Raw genomic sequence first — 12,921 nt, 5'->3', positions numbered from 1 at the left:
TCTAACAGATTGGATTGGCCCGACCTCTAAGACCCTCCCACGGCAGTCGGCATTTTCGCAAAATCCGTGACAACAGGGCGCAGGTCGCCTATACTTAACTTTAAAGGAAGCTCCCACTGCGGGTCCCTGTAAGTGGGGCGAGCCCTACCGTTAAAGTTGAATGCAGCCGATATGGAAAGAAGAATTTGAAGGAGAATGAGCCACCAATAGATCGATGAGGGAAACCCATTTCGCGACTCTCCTTGATTTTGCCCTTTTGATTCTGTCACATCTGCGTTACACTCCATACGTTTCCATTCGTCCTAGATGTTTAGCTTTGCAACCCGAAGAGCCCTCTCTGAATTCCCTGTACGCGGACGCCACATGACTCAACAGGCTCAGCTGCCAAGGTTTCTGGCCAGTCCTCACCTGGCCGTGGTGGCAGCCAATGTATCTTGTGGTGCGGTATGTACTGCACCTTGCCGTTGTCTAGATCGTATCTAACGATGATTTAGCCCAGGGATGGTGCCCAGGGAGGTCCGGACGCAGTAATAGATTCCGGTGTCTTCAACGAGATACAGTCCAAGTCAAACATCGAGATCAGCTTTGATGAGCACACTGCGCCCTACTCGCAGTCTGATCATATCATCGATGATGATTTCCAGGGCATGAAGAAACCCCGTGCGGTGAGCAGGGCTACCAAGCGGATCAGTGAGCTCGTGTATAACCAGGCACGGGAAGGGAAGTTTGTTCTTACATTAGGTGGCGATCATTCAATCGGGATTGGTACCATCTCCGGCGTTGCTAAAGCCATCCACGAAAGACATTCGGGTCGCGAGATTGGCGTGCTATGGATCGACGCGCACGCTGATATCAACACACCGGAGACGAGTCATAGCGGTAGGATTCATGGAATGCCCGTCGCTTTTGTTTCTGGTCTTGTCAGAATGAAAGAGAGCGGTATTTTTGATTGGATTGGGGAAAGCAATCTCATCAATCTGCACAGGTTTGTATATGTTGGTCTTCGGGATGTTGATGACGCCGAGAAGGACATCATTGCGAAGCATGGGGTCAGGGCTTTTTATATCGATGATGTTAGGGAGTAAGTCCAACTGTCTGTACCATTGCGTTTTCATCATTCTATTCCTGCCGACCACTAACAGCGCCGCCAGACACGGTATTCATAAGGTCATGGACTCAGCGCTGGAATACCTCGGTAATGAGACACCGTTGCATGTTTCATTTGATATCGATTCTTTAGACCCAGAATGGGCCCCATCTACAGGATTCCCCGTTGCTCCAGGGTTGACACGAGACGAGGGTGTTTATATCGTGCAACGCCTCTCCAATGCAGGAAGCTTGGTTGCTATGGATTTGGTTGAAATCAATCCACAGATTGAGCCATCAAAATTAGATGTGACGGTAGAATCTGGATGCTGGGTCATCAAAAATGCACTTGGAATGCGGTAGCCAGCTTCTGTCTCAATGATCAGATTATTTGCCTTTGTACGGGCTTTCGGTGATAAGAGCGGTACATTTATAGTATAGAACTCTAGTCCAGCTAAATTATAGAGATAATGGGTACATTCGGCAAATACAGAACGGATTTGAGTGCTTGTATCAATATTAGTAAATTTGGTAGGAGTTGTCAGCACAAGACCAGTTTTAATCGATCATGCTCTTTTTATTGGATTTCCCAGAACTACACCGAGTGTTATCGGGCAGTTTCCCATTACCAAAGCCCTTAGAATAGTCTCATAGCTCCAAAGCCGCTGCGAGATACTTCAATATTGTACAGAAGAGCAAGTCGCGTGGAAAGAGCTTCGTCCATGTTAGAAAAACAGTCTTTAACCTTTAGGCCGTCAAGCTCAGGCTGGGAGCTTGTCGATAAGAATGACTTCGCAGTGATCTGATTAGGATGGACACCACAGTACTACAGAGCAGCATCTATGATCTTATGAAGCTGTGTCCATTAGTCCTCTACAGAATTAGAAGTTGGATACAAGTAAGTCTTTCTGAAGAAACGCTGACTGAAAGGAATATCTATCTTCCTATAAATATAATTCCTCTTCCTTGCTTCTATTCTTTACTATGATTAGACAACTTCGGCTTGATAGCTAAAGATTCTTACTCTTCGTTAAGGCTCTCTCGGGCGTGACACATTATAAGGCCCTGAACAGCCGTTATCGTATATCTTCAATTCCTTCTATCGTTGGTAGACCCAGTTCAATAGGCTCAGGTGCGGGGAATCTTTATAACAGACACAAGTATTACTTGGAGTATAAGAGGCCTCTTGTAAGTTTAGACAATTTTCTCTCTGCGTCCTTTGCTACTTAGTAAAATGCCGTAGTCACCATGTGTCTCGCCAATAGCTTCGCTGGGTAACAACCTACATCAGTTCCATATCGAGGTTAAAGCTATAGGTAACCCAGATCATGTCTGTACCGAGTTGCAATAGATAATAACAATCAAAAGGGTCCGAGGGCTGCCGTAACTTTCAGTGTGAGACGGGATTCAAATACAATGCGTCGGCGGGTGACGCAAGAAATAGGTTTTAAATAGCCTTCAGGAGGGATACAGAGTGCTCTTGATGGTAAAGAAGGTGTAAAGCAGCAAGAGCACAAATTATATAGGATTCATAAAAATGAGAAAAACATACAACAGGAGGGATTCGCTGGTGGTCACCCACCCAACTACTAACCTCCCGGCGTGTGGCTTAAGTACGGCTGAGCGGACGGGAAGCCCTGTTCTCCACACCCTGTGGTCGTATGTACTAGTTCACTTGCTGCAAGGGTTTACATAGGGGTCTCTTGTTATGGCTGCCATGCATCTACCAGCTCTTATAGTAAGGTCGGAGGTCTGCTTCATGGGTGAAAGTGGGTTGTGAATAGGAGGTGCAATGGAAAGTCTCCAATGGGAATGTATGCATGTACCTTCGACTGCGGGTCTCGGGCCTAAATAAATACATGCAACCATCGGATACAGTTGGTCTTGGTACTTGGTACTGGTAATCACTGGGACTCTGGGCATCCGACCTACGGCTCTATCATTCTCGCTCCACTGGATTATTCAGGGCCCATCCTATGGACGAAATTACTACCCCCGTCGTCTCACTGTATACGTTCCTTACAATAAGGGGGATATTGGCTAAATAAAACTAGTATTTTTCCTCAAATGAAGAATCTATTCTTAGAGTCATGACTTGATTAGCTATTATCTATATCTCGAGCTGCTGTCTCAACCCCCCATAAGCATCTTTTATACTAAATCCACCGCTCTTGTCTCTGTGGAATATCTTTATATAGCCCGTATATTTCTAAAAGAATTCATAGCATTATGAAAGAAAGTAGTTATACGGTCACACCCACTCTGATCTATAAGTTTGTGGAAACTGCTATCAAGTACTATCCAGGATCCCGGGTCGCGTAGATAGTCTGCATTATACATTAGGTGGGATCATATAAGAAAGTACCCCACTCTGTTAGATACACTACCAGCAGTGCTGCGTTGACATTGCAATAAAACCCAAAGCAGAGAAAGAAGATTTGTTAGACTGACATATTTGCCGAGGACAGTATATACCAGATCTAAAGCGGTTTATGACAACCGCAGACCGAAAGAAACCCTTCTCTATGCAGGATTAATATAACGACTAATATGGTCACACGATTTCAGCTTACCACTTTCCATTTGCATTGTATTCTCCTGAATCATTTCCTTGCGCTCCACATTCTTCCTTTTGACCATTAAACCTAACCCAGGAAGATCAATGGCACCCGTAGCTTGTTCAGACTCCAATTTGGATGACATCCCCCCCAGTGTCACAGGGCCGCGGCCTCAATGTTACCCATCCTGTCTCATCCGCTGTGTCTTTGGAAAGGTAGGCTAGTCTCATAGTTTGTCCCACAGTTTGACCAATACTTTCCGCTCAGGGTGGCACAGACCTCATGATGTGGTCTCATATTTACTCGCCTTCCTGATCCGCGGTCCGTAGATCCAAAATATCCACGGGATGGGGGCCATCAGGAGAGTCAACAGGGCCAAGAGAGAGGTTGCCCAACCAACCCCCAGACCTTCAAACATCTGGATGGTGAACAATGGAAACGCACAGCTCAGAATGTACCGGCTGAACATCATCGCCCCGGAGGCGGATGCCCCATAAAGGGGCCCGTAGGTATCCAACATGAAAAGGTTGACTCCAGAATAGACCAGTAGGCAACTAAACATTGAAAGACCTTGGAAGATCAGGGGTACGATCCAATGGACCCGGAAATTGGCCGTCCAGCTCAGAACCAGCAGCGTCGCGGGGAGAAGGAAACTGCCTCCTAAGGCTGACACTAGACGAGCCTCGGGGGGCATTCTCAATCCTGACCCATGCACTTCTTTCCATGTGCGCAAACGTTTTTGGAAGAAGAGCCTGTCGACCAGGACTTGAGGGAGGCAGGCGATGAGAGTGCCCAGAGTCACACCAAGGTACGAAAGGGCCTGGCCAGTTCGATCAAACCCGTAGTAGTTGGAAAACACCCAAGGGATCGAGATTACAAACGCATACAGAATACCGAAGAGAAGGCCGTTGTAGAGGCTAACAAAGGTCACGATCGGTTCGGTAAGCAGCATGTGCATTGGGCGCAGAAAAAGGACGACAAAGAAATAGCGAACGCCTTCCCCAACGAAGGTGTTGCGTGATGCACCACTCAACAAGCCTAGTCGGACCCCCCGACGTCGTAGAATCACCTCTTTATACGTTTCCTTGGTGAAGAGGAGAAAACAGTAAAAGACCCCGGCCAGAATGATAGGCACCCATTGTGTCCACCTCCAGTCCTCCGTCCGGATCATCAAAAAGCCACCCACAAGTGGGGCTACAGTTGCCGCGACCGTCGGTATTGCATAGTAGACTGCAAGGGCGGAGCCGCGATTGGTGTCATGTGTATAGTCCAAGATAGTCGCCGAGGCATTGCTGACGTTGGATGACCCAAAGACAGCCGCAAAGAAGCGACACAGAATCAGGCCCGAGATAGACTTAGAAACTGCTGCGCCCACCATGAACAGCACAAAACTTGGAGTTGTCACGACATAAACAGCCTTACGACCATATGTCTCGGACAGGGGAGCTCCGACAATAGGCCCAAAAGCTAGTCCCAAATTATACAGAGCCAGGGGTAGAATTGCGACCTCGGAGCTGCAGTGCATCGCTTCCGTTACTCCATCCTGCGCTGGAGCATATATTGCACCTGAAAAGGCACTCACAAATGCCAACAGGGTGACACTGGCAATACCCAAAGCCTTTCTGGCTAGTGGAAAGTTTCGCGGATTGTCGGGGTCGTCCGGTCCATTCCAATCTGTTGCACGGTGGTCTAGAGGAAAGTTCCTGGCTTCGTCAGTGCCCTCCATTTTTGCGCCCCACGCTTGGTTGATGAGAAATCACCATGAGGTGTGGTTGAGATAGGTAGGGAGTTCATTGTGGCATAATATATACCGTTGTTAAGGGAAGATAGAAGCAGTTGAAGGTAGTTGAAGATAGCCAAGGCCCACTCAGTCTAGAGTCACTCGGACAAGCAATCTCCGAGGGGCCATAGCCTCACATCTCTGCGAGTTCATTGATTGAGTACCAGATGTGCTTCTCAAGACATCATATCGAGTTCTTCTCGTCGGATATCCACAGCTCAGCTGTGCTTATGTAATGTCCGAATTGCCGACGGAGAAACAAGTCCGAACCTCACGACGGAACTAGTCCTGATGCCTTTGGACATGTCGCTATCACATCAGCTGTCGCTTGGGGGCAACTCGTAACATGCCCGATAGTCCGACTCAGCTACGGAGAAGTCAGGCTCTGCAGTCGTCCGGGAGCGCACGGCCATTGCCAATTTCATCAGAGGACTCCACATGTCGGACATGCAAGAATTGTCGTCAACGAAAGGTCAGGATTCGGTTCTCCATCAAATCTTTGCGTCCTGTTTATCTGCCACAGCTTACACGATCTCACAGGTCAAATGTAACAGCCACCGTCCACAGTGTGCAGCATGTAAGCGAACAAATACGGAGTGCGTCTATCCACGGGATGAAAGGAGAACTAGTGTCCGCCCAAAAAGGGTGAATATAAGCTTCCTGGAAAAGCAGATTGGGGGTTCGCAGGGGAGATTTGGAGGACTGGTAGACAGCTCTATCACCGAAAACACTGCGATCGAGAACCGCCCATCGTCACTCGTAGAGTTTACTTGTCGAGAAAGCTTGCAGCCAGCCGAAGGGTCTCCACCTGGCATTGGTACCCGGTTTCACTTGCGTACTAGCGGACGAGGAAGCTATCGTGCGGCACCTTCTCCAGAAACGAGTGTCACGGATAATGGGCCTCAGGTCTATGGTGCGACAAGCCTGCTACATGATGAGTCGTCCGACACGCCGGTGGCAAATCGCCAAACTGGAGAGTTGGCCACGAACTATCTGTTGCCCGAGACAGTTCAAGATCAGCTGATTTCCTACGCAGCGATACGCAGACAGGAGGAGCTGACCCTGAGATCGGTACCAAACCTCACAATGAATGTGGACTTCGATGGCGTACCCGTAGATTTAGCAATGCATCTATTAGACTTGCACTGGAACCGACAACACTTGTCATACCTATTGACATATCGCCCGGCAATTATGGATAGTCTGATGACAAAGGGTCCATTCGTGAACAAACTGCTGTTGAACGCAATATACGTACAGAGCAGTCTCTACAGTGATCGCGTATCGCCATTCTGTGATTCACAAGTACCGAATGAGAAAGGGCTGGCCTTCTACGAGCGGTTCAAGCAGCTATTGCCTCAATTCATTGATGAGCCTTCTTTTCCGACAGTCGTCGCTTTGTTGACATGTGGAGCGTGTCTAGTTCCCTATGGCCGTCAGAGCGCAGGCTGGGCACTTTCGGGAATGGGCTACCAAATGATGATCGACTTGGGCTGTCATCTGGAATGTCCCGCCACATCCAAAGCGAGTGCCATTGAACAAGAGATAAAGAAACGGATTTATTGGGGAGCGTTTGTGAGCGATAAGTTCCAGTCCCTGTTTCTCGGTCGGCCTCCCGTAATGCGCGAGATGGGCGGGAACGTGTCACGAGTATTGATGGACACCTTTGAGGAGATGGAGGAGTGGAAACCGTATATCGATCCTTTGGATCAGGTCGCGTTGACTATGCCTCAAACATATCAGGGTCGGCCGTCGTACGCTATTAGCACATTTCAAGCCCTGCTGCAGCTCTGTGTGATTGCAGGAGACGTAATAGATGCTTTCTACTCCGTGAAGAGCTCATCGGAGTCTGCGTCGGTGCTTCTGCAAACCAGACATCGTATCACAGAGCAGCTCAGTCAATGGCAAGACAACCTCCCTGCGTCGCTGCAATTTGAGCCAGGGCTGGACGCCACGCGTCCGCCTCACCAGCTAACCCCACAGTAAGTACAGTACACCCTACCACATTGGATGCCCCACGCGTTTAATCCTTCCAATAACTTAAAAAAAAAGTGCTCTTCATTGGACTCTTGTTATCCTGACGGAGCAGGCGTTTCTTCGCCATGGCCATTTCAACTGCGCTTTGCCCCCTAACTCTGCTGAGGAGTCTCGACAGAGGTGTATCGAGGCTGCGTTGAAGATCTGGAAGCTTGTCGAGGCCTATAAGCAAACCTTCACTCTCCGACGTGCACAATATGGCATATCATATGCGACGTATTGCGCCGTAGTCGTTATGCTCCAACATACGCACCACGGCGAGAATGACGTGAAATGTATCCGCTTTTTCTATTCGGCTCTTTTGGAATACCAAAAGGGCTGCTCGTACGGCCTGAAACGACCTTTGAAATTGCTGAGGTCTCTCATGCGACGGCTTGAGTCTGTGGCAAATCTTCTTGAAGCTGAGGACAAGGCTGTCGATGCGCCAACGCCTGGTGGTAAGCACTTGAACTCCTTTCCATATCGATCTCATCTCTAAGTAATGATCTAGTCAGATCAGATCCGGCCGGTGATGGAGGTATACATCGGCCACTCGAAGCCGAGTCTTGGGATTCTTCTTTATGGGATACTCTGCCAAATGATTCCTTTTGGCTTGATGAGTCTGTGTTTGGGATGTTTGGAGGATGAAATGCCACACGCAATAAAATATGACACGGGAAGAACCCATGGGCTAGCATGAAGCCATCTTGGAGAAAGGAGGAATGCCTAGCTGCATGGCGATCATCTCGTAATTAGCACTCCCGCACCTGTAAAGGTACTCGGAGCTTAGATGGGTTGATCTTCTAAAGGGCTTGAGTAACGAATGTGATGGCTTCTTCAGGAGCAGGGTTCTGATAGAATTGCAATTAAATGATGGTCATAGTTCATGAAGCGACAGGATGATCTTTATCGTGTTATACATGTGCGTTTCTGGACCTTGTATATGGAAGCATCGCGTGGAGATTATGGGCTGCGGGGGATTGCTGTCTCGGAAGCGACTTCATTGCCAGCTACGCCAAAGGAACAGTGATGCAGGGCAGATGCGGCTGCTCAGAGATGAGCCTTTATGTTACATCACAGATAAGAAGTTTCCACGTGTGCGGCTATCCCTCGTTCAAGTGGCTTCTTAGCCGCGCATGATGTGCATGTTATTAGATCAGATCCTTTAATCCGCTATTTTGATTCCTCCTCCCTTTTGCTGCCCCGTCGGTGCTCCGCCGGTGAAACTAACCTGGACGAAACTTTCCAGTAATGCACATCCTTATCAGGCAGTTCCACAAGGCACCTTCACTGCAGATGCAGCGATTAGAGCAAGTCCGTATAGCACCACAGCCAATGGAAAGAGCAGACCGAGCCAGACGTCACCCACAGACATACCCAGATGATAATATGACTACCAGTAGAGGCCCTGATACCAGCGATCCAATTGAGCTCATCACACTCACAAGTGCATAAGTTGTGCTCAACGACGGTGTATCAACAAGGGAGGTTACCAATGCTCTCGCTGTAACTGAAAATGACTCTCCTAAACCAAATACCACAACCCCAATGCTGAGCGAGGCTAGTTTTGGTGCGATAAAAACCAAGAAGCACCCTAGAAGCATCAGTAGCGTATTCACCTGGGTGAGGATCTTATCTCTCAGAATAATCTATAATCCTTTATCGTAATCTAGGAAATGTGTTCCGGCGGGAAGGAGAATAAATAAAGATATCAGGTTAGTGCCAGCTCGGAGCGGCAGTACGTGACCACACTGACGCTAGCCATTACGTCCTACCAAGAGCATCATCATTCAATTCGTCCATCATTCTTGTTGGGTGTATATCTTGGTATTAGTACCCTTCTAGATTGCATCCAGACACGAACGTTATGGCTGAGGGGAAGTCATCGACTAGTCGCGATTGTATTCTTCGCAATCGTTATTCTCAACCTGCTCATACTAGTGATTAAGTCGATTCAAAGCGCCATTTGCTGGAATTTCCTTATTACCACAAGACCCACTGGTCTTCTCGAGGTCGATTCGTCTGAACCTCGATCCATTGCAAAAACATACTGACGAGGCCATTACTTCTATCCTTTCTCTGGTGGGAATGCTGAACCCACTGTTATCCAACCGATCCAGCCTAGACAGCCTCATTAAAAAAGACACGCTCTCTTCTGGTCAGCAGCAACGAATTGCCTTTGCGCGGACGCTGTTGAATCTATCTCCTATCTTGCTGCTTGATGAATCTACGTCGCTTGTGGATGTGAAAACAGAAGCGACTATCATGAATTTGATCCGAGGAGAATTCGAAAATCGTACGGTCATCACAGTGTCCCATCGACATAACACGATCGTCGACTTCGATCTCATTCTGGTCATGGATCAAGAGACTATTGTTGAATCTGGGACGCCCGCTGAGCTACTTCAGAAAAGTGAGGGTTGGTTTAGAAACCTATGGATGAGGCAGGGCCAGGACGGCTCTTGACATATAGATGAGCTTACAGAGTGTTTATGATGGCTAAGTAGGTATATACTAGCGCGACTATGCAAAAGGCATATGTAGTTTATGTGCTGTTGCATTCGTTTAACTTCTCCGATGGTTTATCCTATTCTATGTGTGAGGAGTATGTCTGGGATGTAATGTCCTGTTAGTTTGTATCTCCTTAGCTTATAATGTGCTAGTAATTATTCTAGTTGTCGAGCTCCTGCTACTAAGAAGCTAACTGAAAACAATCCTCCCTTATCTGTGATATCATGTTAGTTGCTACTATAAAATAGCCCTTAGTGAACTTGTCTTAGATGCACCATGAGGATTAGCAGAGTCCAACATCGAGTCGACGTGTGAGTTAATCGTTGGGGGATGGATCCGAGAGCCTGGGCACCAGCTGCCCGGTGAGGGTGAGCTCGAAGCGCACGTGGAAATTAATCCTCAAAAGAAGTGGAATCACCATCAGGGGTCTCCACTCCACTATATCGAAAGTCATATTAGTCTCCAAAATAGTCCTCGAGTTCCTCATCCGTAACATCTGCCGCACCACTCATGGCAGCAATCCGATTCAAGAACCACTGCATTTTCAGTAGTGCAAAGGATGGGAGGGGCATCGCCTCCGGATCCTGGGTCCTTATCGTTATGAGTTGGCCAGAGTAGATGGGTTCATCCGTGTCGCAATTCCACAGCTTGGCATTGCCGGAACTTGCCTTCGGGCCGGATGGGAGGGAGGGAGGCACCACTAGGGACACCTGCGGGGAGTAGTCTCGATGAGGTAGCCACCAGAACCGCATTGTAAGGAATTTCTTGTCCTCAGACATGTCAACGGGTTCAAAGGCAAGACGTGCCGAGTTCCAGAGGTCGTGCATCATAGTCGAGAGGCATAGAAGGTTTTGAGTTACCTCTGTGCCTTCAAGGCCCATGATATCCCTCTTCCAGCTGGCGATCGTCTCGGGATCCCAGAAAGTTTGCAGAAGAGACCAAAATATCGGCCGTGCACTTTCGGTCTCATTTCCCAATGAAAGCCGGTAGATGTGGCATATATGGACGGGCTTACCCATCTTGGTAATGACACAGCGCCCATTATCCCTCTCGCTGGCAGTGTCCTTCGCAGGTTTAGATCGCGTCTGCCGGGGAAGTTTGCTTAGGGAGCTGGACTGTCCCTCTGACTTTCGTTTACGTGACGTTTTCTGGGACGTCTCAGATGAGGGTGTGGATTCGGTGAGTTCGGCGGGTTGTTCATTTGTTGTCGTGGACTCTGTTTTTCCCTTCGACCGCCCAAGCCACACCTTCACGGCATCCAGAGCAAGCAGGGAGCTCCCCAAGTTGACTGTCATTGCATCCCGTAACATGGGATCAGACTCCATATATTCAACCTTTCGCCGGAGGATCTTGAGATCTGATAACCACGGGATCGCATGTGTTGCCGAATCCACTTCCCTAAGACCGTTGACTTTGCTGAGTCGCTGGATGAGGGACCTCTCCTCAGAGATGAGCTCTGGGGCAATAGACACAGCAGAGGCCATTGATCAGGTCGTTGTCTGGCGGCTTAACGGCGAATAAAGGGAAGTACGCAGACGCAGTGGGTCCTATGTAGTATATCTATATCGTATGTAGGCAATACTACTACTAGTAGTAGCACTAGTACCCTTCACTCTGTTATTCGAGATCTTTTGTCCACTCCAAGGGAATCACGGCGTTGATCTCAGTAGATTCGCTCAACCACAGGTTCTTGTCGGAATGTAGACGTCACCATGATTCAGACCAACCGCTTTCGACCCCATCTTGACTGTGTCGAGCCCTAGCATTGTCCGACAGGTTCTGAGGGTCGCACAGGGTACATTGTCGCTCTGTTCACATTGGCAAGAAACAGAAAAAGCCGCGTGATTTTTATGAGAGCTGCTGGTAATCGGTGATGCTGTACTGGAGAAGTCTAGACAGTGGAAATCCCTTGGCAATTTATAGGACCGGAAACCCTTCATAAGAAGGGGAGTGGACATAGCTATTCAATTGTATCTGGTGATGAGGGAGTATATATTCGCTACTTTGTCTTCCTTGGCACAAATATACATTCCCCGGCAAGGGTTAGCAATGAAGGCTGGGAGTAAAGAGTGCATATAGAAATGGAGGTCTCTGCTTTATTCAATCCCAAAATCCGGCTTGGCATTGTGAGTAGCCGAAGTATGGGTATTGTAGAACAAGATTGGATTGCGTTCAGAAGTTGCGAATGCAGCGACTGGCCACAGGTTCAGTCTTCCGATCAAATCGGGCTATACAAGTAGTATTCTACGGTTATCATCAGTCTGTAGATGAATGGCCGCCACACAATAGGCAAAGGAGGCAATGGGAATTTGAAAAGTAAATCCGTTAGTACTATTCATGCACAGTCCACCTGATGCCCTTCTCGCTGCATCCATTCACCATCCCTCATCTATCGACCTTACCAACATGTTTGTCCTCATATGGTGGATGAGTAGAGCTGGATCTTGACAACACCGGGTTGATCATATCATTCGACGCAAAGAAAGTCAAAGTCAAGGAGCAGTTGACGTATAATACAATACTTTGGCTGTTTGGAAAGAGTAATACTAATTTAGTATGTAATGCGACATTTATGCTGTCCGGGGCTGGTAGACTTCTCGACGTACTTTCGGACGAAGAAATATATATTGCCGCTGATGTTGTAACTATAACTTACGGATATCGCCAATCACTCAAAATTGTCATATACATTAGAGATTTGAGCATATGGTAGAGAAGAGGACATAGGACATTTGAAAGCACGTTTTTAACAAGGCCTTTAATGTAATATCGCGGTTGAAGTATGATGTGCGAGAGGGTTGGCAGGCGTATGTGCATACCTTGCTAAGCGGAAACGGCAGTTCCATGTTACATATTTAGAACCATATATAAACCTCTGCAACTGAAAAACTGACACATACGACCATAGGGTGTGGAGAACAGGGCTTCCCGTCCGCTCAGCCGTACTTAAGCCACACGCCGGGAGGTTAG

The 12,921-nt window shown here is 48.0% G+C and overlaps 4 protein-coding genes across 4 annotated transcripts; 2 read left to right on the top strand and 2 right to left on the bottom strand.

Moving 5' to 3' along the window:
* Positions 1-363: 363 nt before the first annotated feature.
* Positions 364-1,449, top strand: ABOM_001694 (arginase; the record flags this gene model as incomplete). The annotated part of the gene is made up of 3 exons (XM_022528824.1): positions 364-444; positions 495-1,081; positions 1,152-1,449. The coding sequence occupies 3 exons, from the start codon at positions 364-366 to the stop codon at positions 1,447-1,449; spliced, it is 966 nt and encodes a 321-aa protein (XP_022393188.1).
* Positions 1,450-3,924: 2,475 nt separating this feature from the next.
* Positions 3,925-5,370, bottom strand: ABOM_001693 (MFS transporter; the record flags this gene model as incomplete). The annotated part of the gene is made up of 1 exon (XM_022528823.1): positions 3,925-5,370. The coding sequence occupies one exon, from the start codon at positions 5,368-5,370 to the stop codon at positions 3,925-3,927; it is 1,446 nt and encodes a 481-aa protein (XP_022393193.1).
* An 873-nt stretch (positions 5,371-6,243) lies between these two features.
* On the top strand, positions 6,244-7,939 carry ABOM_001692 (fungal specific transcription factor domain-containing protein; the record flags this gene model as incomplete). The annotated part of the gene is made up of 2 exons (XM_022528822.1): positions 6,244-7,406; positions 7,477-7,939. Coding segments are annotated over 2 exons (1,626 nt in total), but the record flags the coding sequence as incomplete, so codon positions are not given.
* Positions 7,940-10,406: 2,467 nt separating this feature from the next.
* ABOM_001691 (HNH endonuclease signature motif containing protein) lies at positions 10,407-11,435 on the bottom strand (the record flags this gene model as incomplete). Its single annotated transcript, XM_022528821.1, has 1 exon — positions 10,407-11,435. The coding sequence occupies one exon, from the start codon at positions 11,433-11,435 to the stop codon at positions 10,407-10,409; it is 1,029 nt and encodes a 342-aa protein (XP_022393191.1).
* Between the last annotated feature and the right edge of the window lie 1,486 nt (positions 11,436-12,921).

Source organism: Aspergillus bombycis (assembly GCF_001792695.1).
Source record: "Aspergillus bombycis strain NRRL26010 chromosome Unknown contig00008, whole genome shotgun sequence".
In the NCBI taxonomy this organism is placed as follows: domain Eukaryota; kingdom Fungi; phylum Ascomycota; class Eurotiomycetes; order Eurotiales; family Aspergillaceae; genus Aspergillus; species Aspergillus bombycis.
This window is presented reverse-complemented; position numbering and strand designations above follow the sequence as displayed.